This window comes from Chamaea fasciata, unplaced genomic scaffold, assembly GCF_029207755.1.
Source record: "Chamaea fasciata isolate MVZ Bird 193981 ecotype frontalis unplaced genomic scaffold, bChaFas1.0.hap1 SCAF_13, whole genome shotgun sequence".
NCBI classification, from domain to species: Eukaryota; Metazoa; Chordata; class Aves; order Passeriformes; family Sylviidae; genus Chamaea; species Chamaea fasciata.
The window spans coordinates 2,506,580-2,532,826 of NW_027094098.1; the positions used below are offsets into that span (position 1 = coordinate 2,506,580).

The window sequence follows — 26,247 nt, forward strand, 5'->3', positions numbered from 1 at the left end:
CATGCTGGCCATGATAAGACCAGGGAAGAAAATTTAGATGTGGCAGCTGCAGTTAAATTTAACCAGGGGACTGAATTTTGATGAAGTGGGGATTACAAATACAATACCATATCTGTGGTGTCCTGACATCAGCACATTTCAGAAACGATGCCAAAAATCTCACAATAAGCCAAGACCCTTCTCTGTGCATGAGGGATGTGCCTTGTGGAGCTGCCAACAAATCCTTTCCACTTTGCTGCCTGCAACCATGAAGTGAAACACACCAGATCTTTGTGACTCTGCCTGTCAGGTCAAGGCACCAGACCCTACCTGCCTCAAAGCCACAACATTCCTGCTCTGTGCATGGCTGGGGCAGAATTGAACCAGGCTGTGGTGCTCTGGGCTCTCAGGTACTGCAGGATCCCAAAATTCGCTGTGTTTGGGAGCTAAACCTCACAAATCTGTGAGAGCTTGTTTGGTCCTTCCCGTCAACAGCTGGATAAACCTTTCTTTTGCTTCTCCAGGAGCAGCTGTCTCTCTCCAAGGTGCCCATCATCTCTTCCGTGAATTAAACTGATGTCTGTCATTTTTTTCTTTATTTTTTTCTGTAAATTGACGATCGCTGATTAACAACCCTGGATTTGTTTCAGGAAGATTTTTTTTAACAAGTCAATTAGCTGTATTTAATCTCATTCCCACACATTTTTCATTCTGAGTGCTTATTTATTAATTTTCCTATTCTGTTAAAATGTGGTGTTATGCCCTCAGAAGGAAGAGCTGGCAAAGGCATATAATACAAAGAACTGGCAAGGGAAAAAGGCAGTGACAGACTGGGACAGTCTTCAATTATTTATTTCCTTCCTAGAGGTGGGATGCACGTTGGTGGGTGGCTCATTTTGCAGGCGGTGAGCAAGTGCAGTGATCAGGATGGGGAACAACACAGAATTATGACCCAGAGAGACACAGCATTCCAGAAATTATCTGGATCCAGTTGATCCACCGATATCTTCTCCACCTACATTTGAGCCTTTGCTGCTGTACAAGAGTCACTGCCTGGGGCTGATGCTCATCTGAGCCAGCCTGAGGCTCAGGGAAGGAGGGGGTGGCAGCAGGGCTGGCCAGGAGAGACGAAAGGGGAGCAGCTTGCTGCTGCTGGAGGGCTGGAAGGCTGCCATGGCTGGGCTGGGACTTGGGAGCATGTCCCTGCTCGTGGCCAGGCAAGCTCTGCAGCCTCTCAGGCAGCTTTGCTGGGGACTGTCCCTTCCGCAGTCTTGTGCCCTTGGCATGCCTGGAGCCAGCTCTAATAACTAGGATTAAAAGAAAGGCAATGCCTTAGGGCAGCTTAGTGAAATCCAACAGTTAAACAGTCCCTAAGCAAAAGCAGCAAGTGTCTGGCTGGAACTGCATGGCTTCCCCTGATGCTGAAGGTGAAACCAAGGGCCTTAAAAAATATGAAAGCACTCACCTGCTGCCAGGGAGGTGAGTGACATTCTGGGGGGGTCACACGACAGGTCTGCCTGTGGTGTTCCGGGACACGTGGAGCAAAACCGCTGCTGCAGGTTATACATTCCCTTACAAAGCAGATCTGAATGCTGCCACGAAGTGAGTGGAATTCAGGTGCTGTTGCCTAATTTGCTTCTGTGAGTGCCTGTAAGGAAAGATTTGACTTGCAACACACTTGTGTTCAACTTGAATTGCATAACAGCAGCTGCAGGGGTAGTGGCTTGCAGAAAAAGCTACTTCTCTATCTTTGGTATTCCTCTGGTTTCACTGGACTTGACTGAAGGAGCAATAGTTCCTTGTTGACTTTAATTAGATTGATTAATATTTGAAATTACTAAAAATGTAAACCTAATTCATAAGCTGCAGCACTTTCAAAAATGCTGGGGTTTTGCTATAATGTGACCAAGCATTGCTTTTTTGAATGTGGTTTTGTTGTAGAGATGGAAATAGCAGCCCCTTATATCTGCAGTATTCCTGAGGCCTCCCTGCCAGATAAGCTCACAGGAAAGAGTGCTATGGGCCGCGGCACACTGAGCTGTGTCACCATGACATGTGGGCATGATCCTGCTCCATTTGATGTTTCCAGAAGAGCCTTAAGAGGTTTTTCAGTCTATTTGGCTTTGGTGCACCTTGGAATTTCATCTCTCTCATCTGCTCCTGCAGACTATTTTTCCTTCTACTTCCAGGTGAAAAAAATAATGAGAGGGTATAACAAGCGGAGAGAGAGTGTTAACCGCTGCAGCGCTTGGTGCGGGCCCCAGACTGCAGGCACAGCACCAACACACACACCTTCTTCAGCAGAGCCAGTTGTTCCTCTTGTTTTCTGTGGAGAAAACAAGGTGCAGACCATTAGAGGCCTATTTTGGATCCAGTGCCAGCAAATCAAGGATCCCAACAAACACTGCTGAGACCCAGACTCACTGTGGTAATGCTGCCAGGGGGTGACATGGCCAGGATGTGATAAGCACAAAATGACACAGGCAGCGTGTGCAAGGCACTCGGCTTTCACCAAGTAGCCTGTGCGTGTTGGCGTGTGCCACCCAGCTCTGGATAGGAGGATAGGACGGTGGATCTGGGAACCGTCCAGTAGGTTTAGCTGCACATCCCAGTGAAAACAAACGCAACTTTGTAGACGATAAACTGGATGTATGTGAGAGATTCTGCTCCTGGAATATAACCGCATGAAGAGCAGTAGATTGTTTGCAAGACCAGACCCACGAGAACCAGACCGGGGCACCTGAGGCTCTGCAGGCTGTGAGTACCAGCCTGGCTGCATCGGGGACAGGCGGCGGGCAGGGCGGGCAGGGCGGGCAGCGGAGCACAGGCAGGGAGGGCAGAGCAGGCAGAGCGGGCAGCGGGCAGTGGAGGACAGGCAAGGCGGGCAGCGGAGCACAGGCAGCCCCTGCCCGGCGCCGCGGGCGCTGCCGCATCCCCGCCTGCCGCCCGTGGGGCGCCGTGCGGGCCGGGGAAGGGCCGGCCCGGCCCGCGGGACCGTCACGGCACGGCGCTACCCCGAGGCTCCGGCTCCGCCACCCCGAGTGGCCCCTCCTCTCGCCCCGCTGCCCCTCCTCCCCGGCCGGCGGGGCCCCCCGGGCCGGGCCGTGCTGTGCTGCTCCCCCCGGGCCGGCCCCGGCGGAGGCGGGCGCGGTGCACCTGCCGGGCGGCTCGGCGGGGCTCGGCGGAGCCATGCCCGCAGCCACCGCGCCCGCGCTGGACGCGCCGCGCAGCCCCGCGCCAGGGCGGGACAGCGGATACACAGGTACGAGCGTGGCCCTCATCGTTCCTCGCACAAGTTCCCTCCTGCGCCGCAGCGGAGGGGAGGGAGGATGCCAGCGGGGATAGCGCCAGACCCCGGTCAGGGTGCAGGATCCCGCCCGCGTAGGGATGCGGGGTGACCGGGGCAGGATGCGGTACCCCCGGACAGGGGTGTCGCACGTCCCCCGGGAAGGGGCGCGGGAGGGCCCAGCCGGGGCTGCGTTATCTTCCCACCCAGCTCCGGACCCCGCGCCGGGCAGGGGCCCTTCCCGTCCCGCTCCGTGCCGCCTCCGGCCGGTGCCTGCAGCCGCGGGGTGCGGAGGGGACGATGGTCCGCACCCCGAAGTTCTCGGGCACGCAGCGCCTCGGGACGGGTATCCCGGAGCCGTCCCGGAGCCATCCCGGGCGCGGGCGGGTGTCCCGGTGGGTCCCGGTGACCCTGGGACAGCTCAGCGGGGGCTGCGCTCGGGGCGCCGGGCGGGGCCGGTCCTGGACTGCGGGTGGGCGGAGGGGCCGAGCCCCCCAGGGCCAGGCGGAGCCGCCCCGCTCCGGAGCCGTCCGAGCGGCGGCCCGGGGGCTGCCGGAGCCCGGGGGGGATTGCTCCCGGAGGGGAAGCGCTGCGGTTCAGTGATAGAAGTTTGGGTTCAGTCGCTGCGATGGCCGCGGGCACAGGGGGCATGGGGGCAGAGGGGAGCGTCTGGCAAGGATGAAGGGTGCTGGTCCTCAAGAGACATCGCTCCTGGGCACGTCACCGGGCTGGGAAGGAAATGAAGAGATCAGTGTTTTAATGGAATATTGTGATACATTGAGGGGTGGAATGAGAAACCAAAGCTTTTTCCTTATCTTTCTCTTCCTTGAGTTTTGTTACTCAATTCGATTGCATAGACCATAACCTCCTTTCAAAACGTCTTTGGCTTAAGTGGGTTCAATAATTTGGGGGTAATGTGAGGTGACAGAGGGTCTGAACTGGTGGGACATGTCAAATGCACAGGGCTGTGGCTTTGGTGGGTGTCTGGGCCTGGAGGAAGGAGAGGTATGGTGTGCACCCGCTGGCCTGGGCAGCAGGAGATGCTTGTTCCCAGCCACAGCCACCTCTGGAGTCGGGGAGCAAGGTGAGATGGAAGGATGCTGGAGCTTGGTGCAGCTGCAGTGACCTGCTGCTTGCTGGGGTTTCTTCCTCTGTCCTTCAGATCATGGGGCAGAGGGGCTTTTCCCTGGCTTCAGTGCGAGCAGGGCTGAGTGCTCCTGAAATCCAGGGACCTCCTTCTCACGTGCAGCCTGTCCTCTCATATCCTTGTTATTTGTTCAGCTCATGAAGGTCTAACAGACTTTATTAATGACCTGATTTTGTTGTGCCTATAGGAATTGGCAAATGTATTTTGGCTACTAGCATAGCAATGCTTTAAATTGTATCCTCTGAATGTGTTTACCTGCTTAATTTGAATTTAATAGAGCAGTTAATTTGAAAATGCAAAACAAGTGCTGGGAAACTTGCTTACAGAAATAAGTCAAACCCAGGTGTAGACCCTGTTGCTCCAGCCTGATAGTGTTGCTAATTATTGACTTTTCTCTCTTTTAAAATAATGTATATTTGTCTGCTTTTATATGTTGTGTCAAAGTCTTGTGGGGCTGGGTTTGCCCACACTAAAAGGAGTTTTGGAAGTGACATGTCCTGTGTTACGCTGGTTCTGTATAGGTTGATCTTGCTCTGTGTAGATCTATGGCAGAACAGCTAGAAATGTCAATCTGCCAAAAAATATTTATAAATCCACCCCAAGTTAATCCCTTGGATATCTATAGACCTGGCTCCTCTCAGCCATGTCTCCAGCCTGAACAACAAAGACCATTTTTTTTTCCAAGCCAACTACACCAAAGCTGTGGATCAGGAGTTCTCAGTGAGGTGCTAGACTGGAACAGGCTGGGTCAGGGCTCGGCTGTGCTGCACGGAGCTGCTGCTGCATTGGCTGTAGGATCAGCAGTGAGCACACGGGGCTTTGCCAGAGCTTGGCTGGGTGTCTGCTCTTCATGCTCTTCACCCTCACTGCTAGTTCATGGGGCTTTGCCGCGGTGCAATTCCACCGTCACGAACGCCCATTTGGAACTATGAATGTATTGAGTCAGGTGGGTGTACTGCTGGCTGCCCTAAGCAGTTTAGATGGCTGAAATGATGGCTACTTGTATCATTTTAAATTAAACTCTTTTTCATTTAAATGTAACCGTGTTATTTATACATCAGTGTTTCCTGCCAATTGTTGTACAGCACTTATACAGTAGCTTTCATTGCATCGTGTCCTTATTGGTGATCCTTTTTGATGCTGAGTGCCCCCTTACATTATTTCAGACCATGAGCAATGGGGTGATAATAAAGATTTGCACAGATAAACTCCCTCACGTGTTCCTGTTGAGAGGATGAAAAAAAAAAAAACCCAAACCAAAAAAAAAACCAAAACCGTGGCAGGATTTCCATTTGAATTAACGCATGAATGAGAGAGAAATTAAAGGAAGTTCCTTAGTACAGCCCTGATGCCTGTAGTACTTAGAGGGTCTTAGAGCTTCCTGAGACACAGCTGTGCGATTGGAACACCCTGTGCAGGATCCGGCAGAAACACTCATTGTGACAGGCTATAAATTAATAGGTCTCACTGCTAGGCTGTTTGGTGCCTGTAGTTGTGGTTCTGCCTCGTCCCTCCACCTTCCGGACCAGGGAAGGGGAGAGGTTTCATGAGGTGCGAAGTGCTGCAGGCTGCAGGGAAGGCTCCGTTCAGACCTAGCTGTGGGAGGAATTATCTGGCAGACACCGCTGAAGGAAAGGGACGGGGTCTCTGGCTTGGAACAGATAAAATTGCAGTGTGCTGGAGGATGGGAGAGGGACAGCACGTCTTGGCTCAGCTGTAGCCTGGATGCTGGTGGCTGTGGTGGGATGCCGGTGCCGGGGTGGATGTACCTTTGGTGTGGCTTAACCTGTCCGTTCTTTTGTTGTGAACAACTTTATTTTTCTGAAGGGAGTTTCCTTGGCAGTGCAGAAACTGAAATTATGTTACTAAGAACTTACAGTTTCTCTTCCAAACAGAAAGTTGCTCTTCACAGCCAGGAGCCCTGCTGCTCTGCAGAGCGGATGCATGGAATTTTACCCTCTGATGTGGTTCAGTTTTTAGGCTGCAGAATAAAACATGGATCCCAAATTTACACTTCTACGGGGCAGATGGTGATACAACCTGGAATGTATGGGCTTGTAGTTTCTCCAGGGTTATTTCTCCCTTCTTGTTCTCCCGTGAACTCAAAGTCAAACCTTGCATTAAGTAACGTAAAAGAAGGGACAGTTGCAGAATGTCAGCTCCTTGGCTTTATCTCCTGTACTGCACGGTGTTAATCTGGGTGGTTAGGCATTTGCACCAGGCATTGATACTGCTTTGAGCGAAGGATTTTTGTGCTTGCCATTAAAGCTCAAGAATACTACAAAATAGAGAAGGAATAGAGAAGTTATTGGGTTTTCTGAGTCCTCCGCAGTGCAAGATTGTTCCCTGTGGTATTCTCCAATGCTTTCTCCTCGCTACTCTGAAATTACCTATGTTAGAGAGGCAGATTATTAGCAGACTTCTGAATTTTAGCTACTGAATGAGGTGAGCTGAATGCTTTGGATGCAAAACATTGAAATTTTTCAAAAATCACAAGTCGGTCTTAAAACACAGAAGCGGCCCAGTGACAGTGGGTAACCCAGCATTTTCTGAGTGGTGTGGTCTATTTTACAGGGCAAAACCACTGCCAGTTTTGCTGTTCCCACTGTGGCAGAGCCAGGATATCCTCGGACTTTTCCCCTGGAAAGGCAGAGCATCCCCAAACCCCAGTCTCTGCAACTCTACAGCAAAAAGATTTGTAACTATACTGGAATTGGCCTGATTTTGCTTATTAATCATGAGTGACGCTGACTTTTTATGTGTGCTGTAGGGTCTTGTCTTCAATATTATGATGGGGACAAGCTAACACATGGGACAATTGTTAGTTTTCGTTTAGGCATTTTATTGACACGCTGTCTTTGAAATGCAGCTGCAGATGAGCAAGATGTTATTCTAAAGAGCAGTTTTGACTGGCTGAGGGGATCAGGATTGGCAGAGAGGTGATTTTGCAGTCTGCGTGAATGTCTGCCTCTCGTTTGCTTGTCAGATGACAGAGGGAGAAGCAGAAGTTGCAGAATGAGCAACTGTTCCCCGAAATAAATCAATTCCTGTGTCTGCTGAGGGTCTCAGGGATGGGGATGAGCCGGTGCCTGCGTTACAAACGAGCCTTTGCAGCAGAGCAGAGCCCCTGTGGCCCAGCAGCACCTTTAGGGGGGTCTGTAGCTGCTTGAGGGGGGGGGCAGTGCTGGCAGCTACCTCAGCCCTAATTGGAGTGGTGGTGAGCAGTGTTGGAGAAAGGGATGGGTGAACTGCTTGCCTTTCCTCCAACAGACCTGGGAGAGATGATTCCATTATTGTTTCTGGGATGAAATAAAGCCAGTCGCAGCGTTGCTCATGTATTCCAGGCTCCTAAGCAGAGTAGCTTTGATTGGGAATGGATTTGAAGAGAGGTGAAAATGGGGACAGAAGCTGAGTACAGTGAAGTGACAGGTGTACAAAATTCCCTGTGGGCTGGGAACAGTGTGTGGGAGGATGATTTGGCCTGTGGGAGCTCAGAGGGGTGCAAAGGGCAAGTTTTGGGGTTTGATTTTTCCTGTTCAGAGGAGCAGAAATTTGTTCCTTTGTGTAAAAGCAGAATTACATCCAGGAAGGTTTCTGCTTACAGCCACAGTTACTTCCAAGATCTTTGCTAGTTATTGGATCAGAAGAGGCCTCTGGACTGGACACAGGGGTTCTGCTTTGCTCTAAGAAGCTGTGCCCCACAAAACCAGGGCAGTTTTGCACAGGCAAGAGAGCTCTGGTGTTTGGCCCGTTATTGTTAAGACCTGCAGAAATTTAGATTAGGACTACGGTTTTCATTCATTTTAATCTGTTTCAGCCCAGAAGCTGAAGTCTCAGGTGTAGCCCTGAGTTCCCTAGCCATGTACAAAGGAAGGGAAGACATGGGGCTGCTGAACTCTGCTCTGCTCTCTCGAGCTGCTTGTTATTCTGTGCGTAACTCCCCTGCAATCATTGACTTTTTAAATGACAGGATGCACTGGTTCCCTGTCCTTACACCGGCATTCCTGTCAATCTTGGTGCCATCTTGCACCACTTCCTGTGTGCAGGGAGGCCGAAGGCAGATGTGCTAATTGACTTGTGCTGTTAATCGTTGCTGAAGGCAGAGGTGTTAATTGACCCGTGCTGTTAACCATTGCTGTGCCGGGCGGTTCTGGCAGGATGCTGCCTGCCTCTCACCGAGCAGTTTGCACGGGCTCTGGTGGCCCTGGCCAGGCTGCTTGCTGCATGTCCCTCTGCGTGCAGCCCCGAATGGGAAAGGCAGACTCTGTCAGGAAAAGAAGTAGCCAGGAGAGAAGAAAAATAAAAAGCGATAAAACTACAGAGAAGGGTTTTAAATCTGGCTGTTGGTTTCTCAGCCCATGAATGACTTCTATCACCATAATAAGAAGCATGCTATTGCTAACTTTTTCAGACTGGTGTCTAAATCAATTATTCACAGAAATTCTTGCTGACAGTTGTGGGTGCCAGGTCACAGCTCTGTGGTGTGCTTAACGCATTTCACAGCTTAACGAAGCAAACCAAGGACAGGAGCAGCTTCAGATTGCTCTTGGGAAAGACTTAGGGAAGCCAAAGTGGGTCAGCCAGGGGGAGGAATGCAGGTAAGGTCTGTAGCATTCACTCTGGTTTTGCTAAACAGGGTGGTTGGAAATTCTCCATGAAAATTAACAAACCTGTGTTTCATCATGTGTTTTGAAACAGGAAAGTGGTTTCAAAGAGAAAAGGTTGAAAAGTTTCTGTGTTCTTTACGAATAAGTTCTTTGTGGAAATGCAATTCCTACATTTTCAGCTTTTTGGCAAAAAATTAATATATAACCATCAAGTAGTGTGCAGGTCTAGTCCGCCTAAAATTGCACATTGGGAGTGGGTTTTTTTAATGACTGAAATGTTATTTGTCCAGCTCTGGACCCTTCCTCCTTGAGAATTTTTTGGTCAAGGTAGGTCAGTGGGGGGTTTTGCCATCCACAGAGGTTGGGCCCAGTGTGGCAAGTGTGGTGCATAAGCAGGAGGCCACGGGCACATGGTGCAGGCACATCTGCTCTTATCAGCCCCGTTCAGTGTCCTGGTGTGTGCATGTGGCTGTGCACAGGCCAGATCAAAGAGCTGCTGCAGGCAGATAACCCAGAGCCAGGCAAGGCAGCCAGGCTGAGCTCTGTGTCCTGCAGCACCCAGAGCACTGGAGGAGAGGGGAGCACGTTGAGAGTGGGCAGTGGACGTGCAGGAAGGCTGCAGGAGGCTTCCCACGGGGCAGCACACAACCTCTGTCCTGTCCACTTTTCTGGTGGGGCATCCTTCATCCTTCCTCTGTCCATGGCTCCTAACAGACGTGTGCTTTCCCTGTGGAGATACATGTGGGGTTTCTTTTGGCTTCTCCGGTGGCTGCCTTTCCAGCTAGTGCATCACTTTGCACCCTCTGCAGAAATGTTGCAATTGCTTGCACAAGGTTTAATGAATGAGAGATTATTCCTGAGTACTGGGAAGAAATAATGGTGAAAGTTGAAATTATAAACATACAGACTTCACTGTCTGTACATCACAATGGAGGACACCAGCAAGGATGTGCCCCCCAAAACCTGTCTGAGAACAGAGGGACCTGGTGGCAGAGGGAAAGTGCACACTTGTCTTGGGACTCCCGTGTTGCAGGTCCCATGGTGACCTGAGAGAATGGTGAGGCCCTGGCACAGGGTGCCCAGAGAAGCTGTGCCTGCCCCTGGATCCCTGGCATCCAGTTATTCCAGCATGTTTTAGTGATATTAAATTGCCAAAGGGGTGAGCTTTGTGTGTCTGGGAATAATAAGGTGAAGGCGTGGGTTCCTCTCTTTCTGCACAGACAGCAAGTGGCAGCCTTGCTAACACGCTTCCAGGTAATTACTTCTGTAGTTTAGATAATTCTGGTAGATACTTATGCAATGTATTTGATTTTCAGTCACTGTTTTGCTGTGGAAGGAGCACAGGAAATGTTTACCAGGCAGGCATGCCTAGGTTGCTCTCTCATTTCTTTTCTTCTTATCAGCAAAACATAAACCCACAGCTTGCTGACAGTGAAACCATATGGTTCCTCTTTTTGACAAATCAATTTTGCAATACAGATAATCCTGACTGTACATGAGAAGAGATATTTTGGATTATTTTAATTCTTGCATTACTCTGTTTTTCACTGCCTGGAAATTATGTATGTGTTTATTTCTGAACCCAGAGGCTGGGGTGCATTAAGAGTTTATGGAGGACACTGTGCTTTAGTGTCTGTTTTTACTTTGAGGACAGTTATTTGTCATGTGCAATAACCCGTTTGCTGTGGCCATTCTGCACTGCCAGACAGCAGCATCAGATTCAGAGCTTGGATTCTTGAGCAGTAGATATCCTCTCAGCATGAGGCCAAGCTGAGAATTGTGTTTGTGTAAATCAGCTTCTGCTCTACAAAAAGCTGCAGAAATAGCTGCAGAAGCTGGAATCATAGAACTGTAGAATCACAAGAGGTTTTGGGTTGGAAGGGACCATAAATCCTAGCCAGTGCCACCCCTGCCACAGGCAGGGACATCTCCCACTGTCCCAGGCTGCTCTAAGCCCCAGTGTCCAGCCTGGCCTTGGGCACTGCCAGGGATCCAGGGGCAGCCACAGCTGCTCTGGGCACCCTGTGCCAGGGCCTGCCCAGCCTCCCAGGGAACAATTCCTGCCCGATATCCCATCTAAATCTACCCTGCTTCAGCCATTCCTCCTTGTCCTGTCCCTGCAGGCCCTTGTCCAGAGTCCCTCTCCAGCTCTCTTGTAGCCCCTTTAGGCACTGGAAAGGGCTCTAAGGTCTCCCCAGAGCCTTCTCTTCTCCAGGCTGAACAATGCCAGTGCTTCCACCCTGTCTCCAGAGCAGAGGGCCTCCAGCTCTCTAATTAGGGTATTTATTCAATTTTACAGTTTTTCATTTTTACATTTCTGGGTGCCAACAGTTATGCAAACCAAGACATTTTCTAGATATTTCTGAACATGACCTTTTCTAGATATTTATAAAAGAAATACAAATCAAAATGTAAATCTGGTCAGCACAAATGTTTGTGTTTTACCAGGCAGCAATGCAGCCTCCGAGACCAGTCTCAGTTGAAAACAAAAATAAAATTAATCATATCAATAAAAACAGTAATAAAGTTCTTGATTGTAGTAGATTTAGTCTGATAAACATGCCTGAAGAGTATTCAGAAAAGAAGTCTATATGGAAATCTGCTTATGTAAATATAAGGATGGAAGCTGACTTAAGCATGATTCTTTGGAGATGTAAGGGTAAAATTAACCCAGCAGAAAAATGAATGCCATGGCTAACTATGAAAACATTAGCAAAGGACACTAGAGCTTGCAGGAAAAGTTTTCCAAATGCATTTTTAGAAGATAACTGATGCTTAAAATTAGGGCAGATTTTATGCAGAGAAGCTAAATCTCAGCCTGGATGAAATTCAAAAAATCACTCTGGCAAAACTCCATCTGGGCATTTCAATAAAGGCATTTGTGAAAAGCAAAAAGCAAAAAGCAGTGACACATTTAAGTTTTTGACTTTAGTGGGAAGAAATGGTGTTGAGAAGCTCCTAAAAGAAGAACAGTGTTTCTCCTCTGCACAAGTGCAGGTGCACAAAGCTGTTGATGAACTTTCAGCTCAGGTGTTAAACGTTTTGGACGTGTAGCTCTCATTGAGAAGTGCCTCCGTGGTCCTGGCCCAAATTAAATTCATGTGGGAGTGATCCTCTGGGCATGATCTGTGTTGCTGTTGCAGCCCAGGGCAAAGCATGGAAATACCCACATTTTCAGGGGTCGCTGGCTAGTGGATATTTCTGTAGAGCTCAAGTGGAGCAAAACTATTTTAAAGCCCACAGCTGAGGAATGGTGCTGACAAGGTCACTGCCATGCAGAGGTTTGAGCACTTGGCAGGCACCGCCGTGGGCAAGGACGGGGCAGGGAGGGTTCGAAACAGCAGCTACAGCTGCACATCTTACTCAGGATGGTCTGTTCTGGATTAAATGAAATATATCTTGAAAGAAAGGATCCGGTGCCAAATTATTTGTTCTTTGGAGAACAAAGAGTGAGCAGTGAGTCCAGGTAAACTGGCAGGTGTACTGAATGCCTCTGCTGAGGCTGCATGTGGTGGCCCAGCAGGTGTGCATCAAGTCCAATTCAGCTCTAATCACTTTTTACGTCTTGGGCAGCTACAAGAGTCACCAATGTGAACTCTTAAGAATGTGGGCCGATCTCTAAAAATAGCCTTGAAATTGTAAAATGAAAAAAAAAAAAAGGTATCTATATGTAAAGTCTTTATTTTGTGGTTTAGGACAACGTTTTCTCATGGTAAGCCACAGGGTGATTAAAATAAAAAGAAAAGCCCAGACTCATAACACTCATCTGGAGGGAGGAGGAAAATTGTCTGATACATCCGGTGTGTTCCAGGAATGGGATGTGGGCGGGAAGGACAAGAGGTGAGGAGAAACCAGTTGCATAGAAAATATTTGCTCTCATCGAGGCCAATTGCTGCCATACTAAGTGGCTGAAATAAGTGGCAAAACAAACAGAAATAATCTGCATGGAATCAAAGAGCTGTGGTTTTAAAAGCTAGTGCTTGGTGCATATTTACTCGGTAGATTAGCCCAGTAATTGTCACTGGGACTTCTGTTTGGTCTTTTGCTGAGATTCCTTTGGGTTTGTTTTCCAGGGACAGTGAGTTTAAGACCATGAATTGGAGATAGGTGGGATGCCTGCCTGCTGTGGTACGATCTAGGGGCTTAACAACAAGTAATGACATGGGGGAAGTTTTAGCGTTAAAAATAAGAGATTTGCAAATAACACGCGGTTCTGCCAGGATGTTTTCATGGAGGCTTTAGTTTCTTTTTGCCTGTAGATGTGGAAAATATATTTTCCCTCTTAATATTTTTGTGTGTGTCATCACAGTGCTTGCAGCGCTATGCCTCTCTTCCCTCAAGTCATTTGGAAATCTAGTGAAAAATAGGGAACTTGGGCTCTGATGCAGAAGCAGCGCTGGTATTTTGTAAATGAGTAACGAGTTTGTAGATTCTGTCAATGCACATGTACAGACCCAGAAAAAGTATTTGTTACCTTTAAAGTTATCTAGATGAAGTTATCTAGATGTTATGTGTTGTCTTAATGACCTGACATTGAAAGTTTTGTTTAAAATCACTGTGAACAAGGAGTGTTATGACAATAAAACTTAGTGTATGAAGTTAGTGGCTGACAATAGGTGGCCAAGGGGAGAACAGCTCCGCAGCTCAAAGATCAGCTATATAAACAACAAAGTAATAGAAAAGCAGAATGAATAAAAATGTATTGAAAATTAACGATTTCCTGTAAAGCAGAGTTTGTCCCTTGTAAAGGGAGATAAGTGTATGTCTTTCTGTGCTCCTCCCTGTGGTTTTGACCCCCTTGGCCCCTTTCAGCCAGGCCAGACAGAGGTGCAGTTCTTGTAAAGAGCAGAAGTTTGGGTCAGATCATGCCAAGATGATACCAAGTAGGCTGAACTGCACGATCAGTCCGGCAGATCTTGGAAATCTGCGTTTCATGCGTAATGAATACTCCCAGCCAGCCTGAGTGAAAAATTAACCAGAACCCAACAACACAGGGATCCGTAGGGAACTGTGCCGCTCAGAAATGACTTTTTTTAGTGTTTTAGTGCTCCACGTGTACCAGTCTGAGCAGACACTGCCGCAGCATCAGCTGCGTTGTGCCGGGGGTGAGGGCAGAGGAGCTGGTGAATGGCACCGATGGAGGGAGGGTGGCCGTGGGCTGGTGCTTGGCAGAGCAGCCAGCATCGGCCGCCCCGGGGTCTGGTATTTGTTTTTGGGCCATTAACTGTGGCTGATTTACAGTCTGCTGTCAGTAACCCCTCCGTGGAGCGGCGCTGCATGGTGTGTGTGTTCGCTCCGCAGGGCAGTGCGGCCGCCTCCTCCCGCCCCAGCGGGGCTCGCTGCAGGTCCTGCAGGGCAGCGGCACCGACGTGGGCACCGTGGTCACATTCCAGTGCTCGGCCGAGCACCAGCTGGAGGGAGCGGGCATCGTCACCTGCGTTTGGAACGGGAACAGCACGCAGTGGACAGCCGGAGTGCCCTCCTGCAAGGGTGAGGTTCTCTCTGCCCTGCCCCTGCTCTGCCCCGCCGCGCCTTCCCTCTGCCCTGCCCGTCCCGCGGCCTTGGGATTCCTCCTACATACCCGGGCAAAGAAAAGGACAAAGTCAATTTTCTTCAAAGCTGCCCCGCTGATGGTAATTCCACTCCATATGTGTTCTGACATTATCAAGACGCAGAAAAGACTCTGTTGTGTTCATCCCCGATCTCGTGTCACTGGCAGCACCGGGAATAACCGTGGCTCTAGCTAAAGCTGTATGCTTCTTTAGGGAATGTGTGGGTGTCTCGGTTTAGAGACAAGTGTAGGAGAAAGGCACTCTGGAATGAGTGTTTCCTCTAAAAAAAAGGGTTCCACCAATCTCTTTCCACCAATAAGAAATTAATACTAGTGGATGAAAATGAAAAAAACCCAGCCGTTTATTGACAGACAGACTGCCCACACGGCATGGGAAGAAAAGGTAAATAAATGCTGGATATTGAACTGTCAGACCTTAAAACACCCCACCGTCCCCCAGAAAAACAACAACAACAACAAACAAACAAACAAAAAAAGAAGCCAAAAAAACCGAACAAAAAAACCCCAACCCAAAACACCAGGGAAAGATAAAAACCCACAAGGGCTGGCAGCGAGGTGGGGAGAAGGATGGCACCAGCTCCTATCTCAGGGAAAGAAACAAAAGGTTCATACAGCAGCTCGGGCAAACTGATGGGAACCCGGTGAATCTGCTGTTGGTCCCTTGTCCACAGCCCCGGCAGGTGAAGCAGGAGTGCTTTCCCTCCCTGGCTCGGGCTTTTTCCGAGGTCTGTGGCCAAAAGAGAGCAGCAGGTTTCAGCATGGTTTAATGAAAATGTAAAAGATGAATTTGTGGACTGATCTCAGAAACATTTCTGTGTTTGCTTTGCTGCAGCCATATCAAAATATGAGACTTTTGGCTTTAAGGTGGCAGTGATTGCCTCCATTGTGAGCTGTGCTGTCATTCTGCTGATGTCCATGGCTTTCTTAACGTGCTGTCTGATCAAGTGTGTGAAGAAAAGTGAGAGGAGGAGAACTCAAAGGTATGTCAAGAAGACAGTTTTAATACAGTGTAAGAGCGTACATCATATGAAATAAGTTGCTTTGAAATGAAAGGTTAATTGACATTTTTGAAATTGCCATTTTTCTTTTTGATAAGACTATTCATATCACAGTCCTTGTTTTTCATTTCTTTTAAATGAAGTTTTGTCAAAACTAGCCATCCCCATTATGATGATGATTTGATATTTTTCTCTTACAAAAGAAAAGTCCTTCACACTGGGCATTATGACCTGATTCTGTCATCAGGCTGTAAAATTACTCCTTTTGCTGAGACCTTCTCCGTTCCCTGCTGCCCCTGTGCTCCTTTCCCCGTTTCCTGAAGGAGCTGCTCCATCCCATTGGCAACAGAGCACAACTCCAAGGAGAAGCCATGTATCATAATAGTGTTTCTACTGCTTGATATATTCACAGAGAAATGCAGCTGTGGTACCAGCTAAGGACTGAAGAACTAGAGCACATGCAAGCTGCTTACTTTGGTTTTAAGGGAAGAAACAATAACAACAACAATAAGAAACTCAGGAATACATCTGGATTTGGTGATGTGACTAACATGGCATATGATAACCAAGGCTTCTACAGGTAAGGCTGTTAAAATATAGTTGGTTTGAATGAGGTGATGGGATCCTGGCTAATCACTAACCAGAGCTAAAACCAGCTATGAGGGCAGGTACATCAGCCTGTGCACCCTTAGCCAAAAGTCTGGCTGTTTTGTATGTGGAGAGTGGGCACTGCTTTTAATCAGAGATGGAAGTGTCATTAAAGGTGATTCTGAACAAAACTGTCCCGGAATTGCTCTTGGAACAGATGTGACCCTACCTTGTTCCTTTTTTCTACTCAAATAAGAGCTGTTTAATCAAGTAATTAGTAAAAGATGCTGATTTCTATTCTTTAATTCTGTGAAATGAATAGACATGCAAGGTGAGATGTGGGAATTCTGCTAATAGATTTTATGAAGACAAAAAATGGCCTGTCAGTTTTGTAATTCACTTGGAAGCCTTTTTTTGTGTGTGTGTGTGTGGCAAGATAGGCTGTTACCTCATCCCGTGTTCATGTGGCTTACTGGGAACTGGAGGACAGTGCAGGCCCTGGGGAGGTGCAGACATGGAGCTGAGCTGTGCTGGGAGGACCAGCATGAAAGGACACGTTCCCTTGTCTGGGTGATTGCTGTGGTACTGTGTTCCCCTCCAGTGTGAGCTGGGAATGTTGGCAGCCTGTGCCTGGAGGAAATCTCTAAAGCTGTGGGTGCTGCTGCAGTGGTGAAGCTGTTACAGCATCATTGTCCAAAGAAACAAATACAGGCATGTGGCATGGTTGGCAAACAGCAGCAAAACTGGGGGCAGGCAGTCCCAAAGGAAAGATTCCATGGTTTGGTGCATATCCATGGTCAAGAGCAAACCAAAAGGAAATTTAACCAAGGCTCCTCTAGGAAGGTTCAGGTTTGGCATGAGTAAGCATTTGACACCCAAGAGGATGGTCAGACCCTGGAACAGGGTCCTGGACAGGGAGTTGGTGTTGGTGGCCCAGACTGGCATTGCTCAAGGGGCATTTGGACAATCCCCTTAATAATGAGCTTTAGTTTTTAGTCAGCCCTGAAGGGGTCAGGCAGTTGGACCCAATGATCCTTGTGAGTCCCTTCCAACTGAAATATTTCGGTCTTGTCTGGTCTAGTGTAATCTACTGTACCCTATCCTACCCTATCCTCTTCTTGTGCTAAAGTTTCAGACGTGGGGAGGAGTTGCCCAATGCATCATGAATCTCTGAGCACAGCAGCTATCCTACTTGGTTTTCCTGGGCAGGAGCTGTCTGAAGAAGCACAGAGGATGAATCCTTTCTTCCCTGCCTCTTCCAGGGCTGTGGTACATGCCGTTTTCTGCAACCCAGCCATGGGAAGTGGCTCTGCAGCCCACTTAGAAGGGGGAGTTGAGACGAGCGCTGCCCATGTCTGACAAGGGAGTGGGTGGAGGCCTGACAAATTCAGTCATTTCTACGATAGCTTTCTCTTTTCTTAAAGAAAACTGTTCTGCCGCTTCTTGTAGCGTATGAAGTATCTGGAAGAGTAAGAACTCCTCCACCCTTGAAGAAGACTGTCTTGAGTATAACTTATTTTTGACTAGAAAAGCATGTAGGTTGTGCTACTTTTCAGACTTAATTGAATGGAATTAGATATTAACATTTTGATTTGGTGCTTTAGGATCAAAATACTGTAAGAGAGATAAAATAAAAAGCCAATTCTTTCAGGTAAGGCAATATAAAATAAAAATGCAATTCTTTCAGGCAGGTAAGGTATTTGCTAAGGCTTACAGACAAATTTAAGATTAAAACACTTTCATCAGTTAAAGCCATGCCTTTAGTATCCTGACGAGATGATTTTGGCTGCAATGAGGTGACACGATGTGGGTGCAGAATGCTGATGTGTCGAAGTTATAAATAACAGAGAAGCCCAGCTGTGTGACAGCAGGGGCTCCTGGTGCTGTTCTGGACCTGGCTGCCACAAAATGAGAACTTTTCCCCCTCATGTTTGAAGCATTGAACGAACATCATGAATATGCAGTTTTGCAGGGGAACATTGAATTTTAGTGGCAACTGCTTTAATTATAATGAGCCTCATTCTGACTGCTTTGCTGGTTGCACAAATTGCTTTAAAATAGTAAGAAGTATGTGTACAAATACCCGGGATCATTAACTACAGAGTGCAGTCACTCCAGGATGAGGACTTCATAATGAGGATGAACATGCCAATTTTTAGCAGAAGGTCTCATGTGCATGAGCTGCAAGTATTTACAGCATATTTGCTCTCTTGTATTATTGAAAACGCTAAATAATGTTGAGCAGGGAAAAACAAGTTACAGATCATGGTGCTGCTGGGAGGGAGGTGTTTCCCCAGCATTGCTTCTCAGAAGTTCAGAGCAGCAGAGATAGCAGTTTTCTCTGTGGTGCAGAGGTTTGAGCCAGATTAGCTGAAAACAAGGGTCTGTGTCTAGGGAAGGGAGATTAGCTGCAGCCCTGGGCCACGTAATTAGAAAAAAACAATGTCCATGAGCCTCCAAAGCAGTCCCCAGGAGGACTGCCGGGCAGAGGGCTTGTCGGCATGTTGGGAATGGCTCTCACAGCCTGACTGCAAGATGCACCAGCATGCCTTATTTTTGAGTCAGTTATTTTCTGATGAAGAATTATACCTGACCCTGCAGTAACTCTTCTCTGGAGCACTTGCTTGGGCACCCGGCACCCGAGACAAACAGTCCTCTGCCGTCCCAGCAAGAGCCACTTGGGAGAGCTGGTATCAAGCAGCTGCCTGGGAAGGCAGGTTGTCCTCTGCCCCGTGACAGGCACAGGGTAAAATACCAGTAAAGAGATACTTAATGGCAGCTGTCCTTCCTCTGTGCCAGCTGCTGATAGTGTTTGAGAGATGGAGGTGAAGGTCACAGAGAGGTTATGTTAAAGAAATGGGTGTCCAAAAGAAGAGTGGAGTCAGCTTAATGCCAGCAGGGGCTACTCTCACCCACCACTTACTACCCACCTACTGCTCCCCAGGTGAAGGTGTTCCAGGGATTGACAACTCTTTCTCTAAAGAATTTTCTCCCAATATCCAACCTAAACCTCCTAAACCTCCCCCAAACTGACAGAGCTTAAAAAGTGCCTTCAGTTTTCAGCAAGCAGGCAAAGCTTCACGGCAAACTAGTGCAAGAGCCTCAGCAGAGCTGGTGCTCTAAGGAAACAGGTTTAAAATACCGGATGAGGAAATGCAAAGAAGCAATTGCTCCGACAAACATCACTGCCAGTTTTTAAACCTGTAAAGAATTATCCTGTCCTGCTGTAATGTACATCAATTAAATTTTAAGTGTCCATCCAGAGAGGGGGCTGGCTTGTGCTTGTTTAAGTAGTTCGTAGCATTTTCACTTGTTCTGTAAGTGAAGCCATCAGTTCCATTAAAAACACAAGGAAATGCAAATGTTCTGTGCCAGAAATGGAAGCCTGAATCCACTTGGAACCACTTTTGGTCTGGCAAAATGTACACAACCTAGTATAACGTAGTGAAAGCAAACAGCAAACTCTTCTGGCATGAAGAGACACTAAAGAACCAGGCACTCCTCTTTTGGAACTTCTTTATGTATCAGCATGTGTAGAAGATACTATCCCAGGAGCAGCACAGATAGCCAGTGTAAAGAAAACGCTGAGAGAGCTCATTTCAGTTTGCATCAGCTTCCTAGTGATGGTCAGAAATAACCACACCTTCTGTTGCTTTGCTTTTCAGTGTAAAAGTCCTGTAACCTGTCCTGGAATAGCTACTCCCTTGACTCAAGGGATGTGCTGATTTTTCATAAGGGAGGACTAATGATCCAGCATTTTCCACACTCAGGAGAACTGAATGTAGCTGTACACTAACTCCTTTTTATTCTCTGTCAGCTAAATTGACAACCAGGAAAAAACTAGTCCAGCTCAAAAATGCTGGAGAATCTAAGGAGGATCAAATCTAAGGAGAATCAAATCTAAGGAGAATCTAAGAAATTTGGTGTGGTTTTTTGGTCTAGTGTGGAAGCATTTGGAAGAAGTTGGGCATTCCAGATTTGGACTGTTTAGAGGTGAATTATTTTTCACAGCTCTAAGTCAAGTTATAAAACATTCTCTATGAAGTAGCTGATCTGGCTGCAGGAGCGAGTGAAATGGAAAAGCCCATGTCTCAGTAGGCCTGAAGTCCTCCTTTCAGCTATTCACACAGCTGGAGCATATTACCAAGAAGAAAAAAATCCTTCTGCAGAGAAGCAGGCTGCTATGTTCTCCCACAGGAGATATTTTTAGTAGCTGAAATTTTGGTACCAGAGCCCTTTCTGTCTACAAGACGCTTTACCATTGTACTTGGCAAAAAGCAAATAAGGGCAATCCAACAACAAAGAATTCCAACTGAAAAGGTTTTGTAGAAAACCCCAAAGCCAGCATGCTATTAGGAGTGGCAGCTCAGCCTTTTCAACATCGCTGTGGAGTTTAATACTGCATCACACAGAGCATCCAGAAAGGGCTGCAAAGGGCAAATGACCTGCTTGATACAATTGTATGGAATTGATACAGTTCCCTGCAGGAAATGTGTGGTTGCACGGCACCAAGGACTGAAGGGGAGACCCAGCACAGGAGAGGGGCAGATTTCCTTTCCATGCTTTTCCCTGGTTTTCCATGTTTTTCCCTGCTTTTCTCCCTCACTGGTCCAGCCTTGAGCTTTCCTATTAACGGAGTTGTTTGGGGTTTTTTTTTCCTCTTGTTTTTCCTGTGCTTTGTGTTCCCCGCCACCACCTTTTAGAGGCTCAGATCTTCCCAGTATTTTTGACATGCAGGTTTCAAAGAAAGCTGAGGCAGGGGAAGTGAGCTGTGGTTTCACCTTGGGGCCCTGTTAAAAGGGTAGGATCAACTGGCTTTTAAGTTACACCCATTTCTGAATTTCAATCTTAATTGTCATCGCAAGAGCTCGAAGGGGGCCTGAAAGCAAACATGTGTTTTCAATAGACCTGCTATTATTGTTTTCATAATGCTTTCCTGATTACCCCAGGGTCTTGTACAAAACCACCAGGCATACAGCAACAAAAAAAGTCCCCTCCCATCCTCTAGTATAAAAGCTGTTTTGAGAGGCAGTGCCAGCAGCAGGCAGCTTTGTGGCTGTGTTCTCACACATCTCGGATGTCCTGTCAACAGCATTTTCCCTCCAGCGAGGAACGGCTCTCAAGTCACACAGAAAAATATTCTTGTGAATCCTCTAATTCCCACTGACAAACGCCGTAAAACTGTAAAAAATTAGAATTTAGTCAGAAAACCAAATTAACTTAAAAACCCCTATATCAACAGGTTTTCAAGGCATCCGAACACAATGCGTGTAAAGGTTCATTAAACAGAGGTGGTCCGAACCCACCCCGCGCTGGAGCGGGCGGGGCTGAGCCGCCCGCAGGGAAAAAGGAGAGGACGGGAAAGAGAAAGAGAAGGAGAACTCCGGGCGCTGCCACCCTGCAGCTGCTGCGGGGAAAGGGCAAGACAACCCCCGCCGAGCTGTGCTCGCATCCCTAGGGATGAGATCCTGAACTCCGCAGCGCCCGGGCAGCGGGGGCGGAGGGGAAAAGCAACACAAAAAACCCCTAAAGAGCGCATGTAGCAAAAAGGGGGGGAAACGCCGAAAATACAGAAAAGGTTAAAAAACACACAAAGCGCTTGTGGCTCCCACCTCCCGCCCCGGGGCCCGATGGCATTGGAGCCGTGAGCTCCGGGAGGGATCGGCAATGGAGCTGTGAGCTCCGGGAGGGATCGGCAATGGAGCTGTGAGCTCCGGGAGGGAACTGTGAGCTCCGGGAAGAACTTGCGTTGCGGGAAATGTTGTCTGGTTCCTGCCGTCTGCAGGGCTCGCGCGTTCCGCATGGAGCTGCGAACCGACCGGGGCTCGGGGATTTTCTGGAGGCTAAAGCTCACCCGGGCGGAGCTGCCGCGGCCACCGCCCGCCACGGCGGCTTGCTGCGGAGCGGGAGCCGGAACCCCGCGCCCTGGGGACACTGTGTCCCGCCGGAAGCATTTTCCAGAGGCGCACGCACAGAGTTCCGCTTCCGGGTTTTGTTGGGTGCCCGCGCGGCGTCTGCGCACGGCCGAGACTGAAAACAGTTTCTAAGCGGCTGTAGCATCCTTAATTGTCTTTTCAACACGAAAAACGGAATTAAACAGTAACTTATCCATCGCTCGTGGGTAGAGGGAACAGAAACGGACCTGCAGACACAGGAGAGAGTGAGCGAGAGATGTCTGGAGCCCGCGGGGGCCCCGTTGCTGCAGCAGCTGCGGTCCCTTCAGCAGATTGTCATTTTTTAACGGATTTCTAATAAAATAACATGTAGGTTACGACTTTGTGCCTGCCGTCTCCTCCTTCATGGCCGCTGCCCACAAAACCTGCCCAAACTCGTCCCGCCTTTCGACAGAAAAGGCGTTTTGTCCATCTTCTGTCAGATCGTTTCCTACACCCACAGCAACAAAGCCGCGAGCTCCTTTTACCCTGCTTTAATCCCGTCTGTGCAGTGTACGTGCCCACGCACGTATCAGCGCTTTTAAAGCAGCGGAAATCGGCGATCGGAGATTTCCCGCGTGTTACCCTTATTTTAAACTCTCACGCTGCACCTCACTCCGCCGAGTGCGGCCGTAGTTAGCTACGCGGCTGCGACGCTCGGCGGCGCGCATCATCCTCGGCGCGGATCTCGCACAGTGAGTATTTCAGGACTTTTTGGCCGCTGTCTCGCCGCCTCAAGCCCGCAGCCCTGCCCCGATTCTCTGTCGCGGCTCCGCAGCTCGGCTCTCCCAAGATTCGGGATCGTGTCTCCCTCATCCCCGGTTCCGACCGTCCATTCTGCGGCTTTGGACGCCGCTGTCTCCCCCCGGCTCAGCGGCCGCAATGCAATTTTGGGTTCGTGCTCACTCCCCGGGAGCTCCGCTTGTGTGTGTGCTTGTTTCTGTGCTTATTTCTGTGTTTATTTCTGTGTTTATTTCTCTGTTTATTTCTGTGTTTGTTTCCCTGGGGTTTTCCCCCCCCCCCCCCGTTTGTTTCTATCCCGGGGCTCTCCCCGCTCGGCTCCCGCTTCCCGCCCGGTTCTTGTCGTTGTGTATTTTGTGTGTTTTGTGCCGTCCCGGGGCCGGCTGTAGGCGGAGCCTTTGTGTATCCGCCGCTTTAATTTCCTTCCGCTGCGGGCTGCTCGTTCCTGGCTTTGTGTATTCCGGCTGCCGGCTCCCGGTTCGGTCCCGCCTTTCCCGGGCCAGTCTCGACCGCCGCCATCCCCTCGGCTCATCGGGCGCTGTAATAAATCAGCCGAGACTCCTTTTTCTTCATGCGGGAAAAGCCAATTCTTTATTCACATCACGTGTTTTATACCGCGTTCACACACCTCGCGTGCAGCACATTGTCTGGTCGTTTTCTTACCACTTCATTTTTTGGTCAGAAGGTGATTTGTGGGTACGTGCTAAGATTCAGGTTGTTCACGTTTTTCCTTTCTGGGTTCTCATGGAACAGACCTTACTGTTTACACGGATGCACTCATTTTTCAACCCATGAACAGGTTGTTGTGTTAATGAATCTTTCAAACCAAGGTTGTTCTCACACGGGAACCTGCAAATTGCTTAACTGCACTTAGAAGAAATGACAGGCCAGCTATTAATTTAATAGAGCAGGACTGATTTTATGAGGCCTGTCTTATAATTCTTCTACCTGTCACAACAGAAAAGGGCCTCAAAGACTATCCCATTCCTTCCCTTGCTGTGGGCAGGGACACCTCCCACTGTCCCAGGCTGCTCCAAACCCCAATGCCCAACCTTGCCTTGGGCACTGCCAGGGATCCAGGGGCAGCCACAGCTGCTCTGGGCACCCGGAGGTGCTGGCAGGTGTCAATGAAAGCATAAAGGTTCCTGAAATGGGAGGAATGGGTTGCTAAGGCAGGAGTACATTTCTTCGCCAAGTTCAGTTTTAGCCAGTTTGGGTTCCTGAGTTGGTGGTGGACTGTAGGAAATTGCAGTGTTTCACAACATAGAGCTTTATAGGGGAAAGCATCAGAGTGGGATGACTTGTGCCCAGGGGAGCTGTATTTATTGCTCTATAACCACAACACCTAGACTTGAGCTATAATCCTGGCAGGGCAATTTGCAAAGACTTCTTTCAAAGGTTGTTTTGCTGGCCCATGAAAAATTTTATTCCAGTCCTTCTCTGTGTATGTGCTGCTTTGATTTGATTTTTGTTTTTACCTGTGACTACCACCTCAGGAAGACAGAACTGAGTTCCTTATACTATAAAAAAATAAATAAATGCACAACAGCAAGTATCTCAGAAGATTTTCTTTTGGCAGTGAGGTGTGCAGCGTTACCCCATCTAGCTTCTGTTCCCTGCTGGCAGGTCACAGGGGTGCTCAGTGCTCAGCTGGTACCCAGCAAAAAGGTATTTGAGGTCTTGTTGAGGCTTTTACGGACACACAGTTATTTGCCCCACTGCTACCAACTGGTTTTGGTGCTGGGAGAAGCAATTCCTTATGCTACAGCACAAGTCATTTGCTAAACGCCTGATGTGCCAATAAAATGCACAAACTCTACCTTCACCAGAATCAACGAAACAGAAATAACTTTTCCCTTTGCGCTTCCAGGTCCCAGGAAGAGTGGACTCGGGATGTGGCGGTTCCTGGGGGTTGCAAAGACAGGAGTCACCTGCTGAAGGCAGCCAAGAGCGGCGGCGCAGGCGGGACACCCGCGGGGCCGGGACACGGCAGCGCCCTGCAGACGGCCAGCTCCGTACACCTTGTTGAAGTCCACAGTCACGAGGGTAGTTACAACCAACCAACCCGCCAGATACCTGGATAGCTGGCGTCTGAAACGCAACTGCTTCTCTGGACCAAAATGAAATTTTGATAGAAATATGTGCCTTAAAGACATCACAGAAAGTTCATTATTCATATGAATTCTAAGTTTTGTATATTCCAAGATGGTTATTTAACAGAAATGCTTCAAGGTCTGATACAAATAAAGATTTGAACGTTTAGGGCTGTCAGTCCAGAGCTGTTCTCTGTGGTATGCTGTGCAGTGTGACCATGGCAAAGGCATAATGTCCTTCTGCACAGCTAGAGAGGAGGAACCCAGTTTGCATATTTGCCCCATAAGAAGTTGCTGATAATAATTCCACACCCCTCAGATTCCAATCCTCTTGGAACCAGTGGGTTTTGTAAGAATTTCAGAAAGGCAAGTCCCCCATATTTTTACAAAGCAGAATGATAGAACGACAAAAAAAAATTGGTTTTAATGAAATGCTGCATTGTTTTGTATCAGGAAGGTCTTTAATTCATCTACTCTGTGTTTAGAGACCACGTGCAGCAAAGGCCCATCTGCAGGTCTGCCAGCCTGTGGGAGAGGAGATGGCACATGGAGGGATGGGCTGATGTGCTGTGGCACACCCTGGGCCCCCACAGTGACCTCCTGTAGCTTCTGCAGGTGTCCCAGTGTGAGAGCAGCTGGTGTGCAGGTGGGGACAGCGCTGGAGCCTTCCTGGAGCAGCCAGCTCAGGACCCCTGCAGCATCATCCCTGGGAGAGCTCTCTAAATAAAGGGCTGAGGTAGCTTTTTAAAGCCTGCCTTCCTTCCCTATTGTTAATCTGTTCACCGTGTGAGGAAACAAGGTGGGTTTTTTTCTTGTTTTGACCCTTTTGAATAGTTAAGTAACCAATACAGCTCTTTTTCTACTGTTTATATGCAAATAGATGCATATCTTACTTATAATATAGTTATTTTTGTTCGAGTTGAAGACTTACTTAATACTGTCATCAGCTGTTTAATGGGTATCATCGCATCCCTCTCATGGGTAGAAACATGACCTTATAGCAAGCTGCAGTAATTGTTTTATGGTATATCCCCTTGGTATGAATCAGGTATCCCCTAACGACCTGCAGTTCTGAAGCTTCAGTTTTGAAATTCAAATTACTGTAGCTTGCTGGCAAACGGCCTCTTCTATCCTGGCCATACTCTGCAGAGATCAAAAACACGTGCTTGAAATTCAATAACATGGGAAGCTGCAGCAAAAAAAGCTTTTTTCTTATTTATAATAAGCTCAGTTCTGCTGTACAATACACCAAGGTGCACCTGCAACACACTTCTTGCTATGCACTGCAAAAAGGAGAATGGGT

At 48.4% G+C, this 26,247-nt stretch overlaps 1 protein-coding gene across 1 annotated transcript; it reads left to right on the top strand.

Annotated features, from left to right (window-relative positions):
• The first annotated feature begins 3,126 nt into the window (after positions 1-3,126).
• Positions 3,127-25,111, top strand: SUSD3 (sushi domain containing 3). The gene is made up of 5 exons (XM_066195361.1): positions 3,127-3,241; positions 14,321-14,509; positions 15,424-15,571; positions 16,002-16,169; positions 24,722-25,111. Exons 1-5 carry the CDS (start codon positions 3,169-3,171, stop codon positions 24,933-24,935), a joined length of 792 nt encoding a protein of 263 aa, XP_066051458.1. The 5' UTR covers positions 3,127-3,168; the 3' UTR covers positions 24,936-25,111.
• The last annotated feature ends 1,136 nt before the right edge of the window (positions 25,112-26,247 follow it).

Bases quoted from the DNA above. Each gene is read 5' to 3' on its own strand.
- SUSD3 (XM_066195361.1), top strand. From the start codon at position 3,169: ATGCCCGCAGCCACCGCGCCCGCGCTGGACGCGCCGCGCAGCCCCGCG. The intron at 14,510-15,423 runs GTGAGGTTCTCT...GCTTTGCTGCAG, and splicing joins CGGAGTGCCCTCCTGCAAGG to CCATATCAAAATATGAGACT. The intron at 16,170-24,721 runs GTAAGGCTGTTA...TTGCGCTTCCAG, and splicing joins GATAACCAAGGCTTCTACAG to GTCCCAGGAAGAGTGGACTC.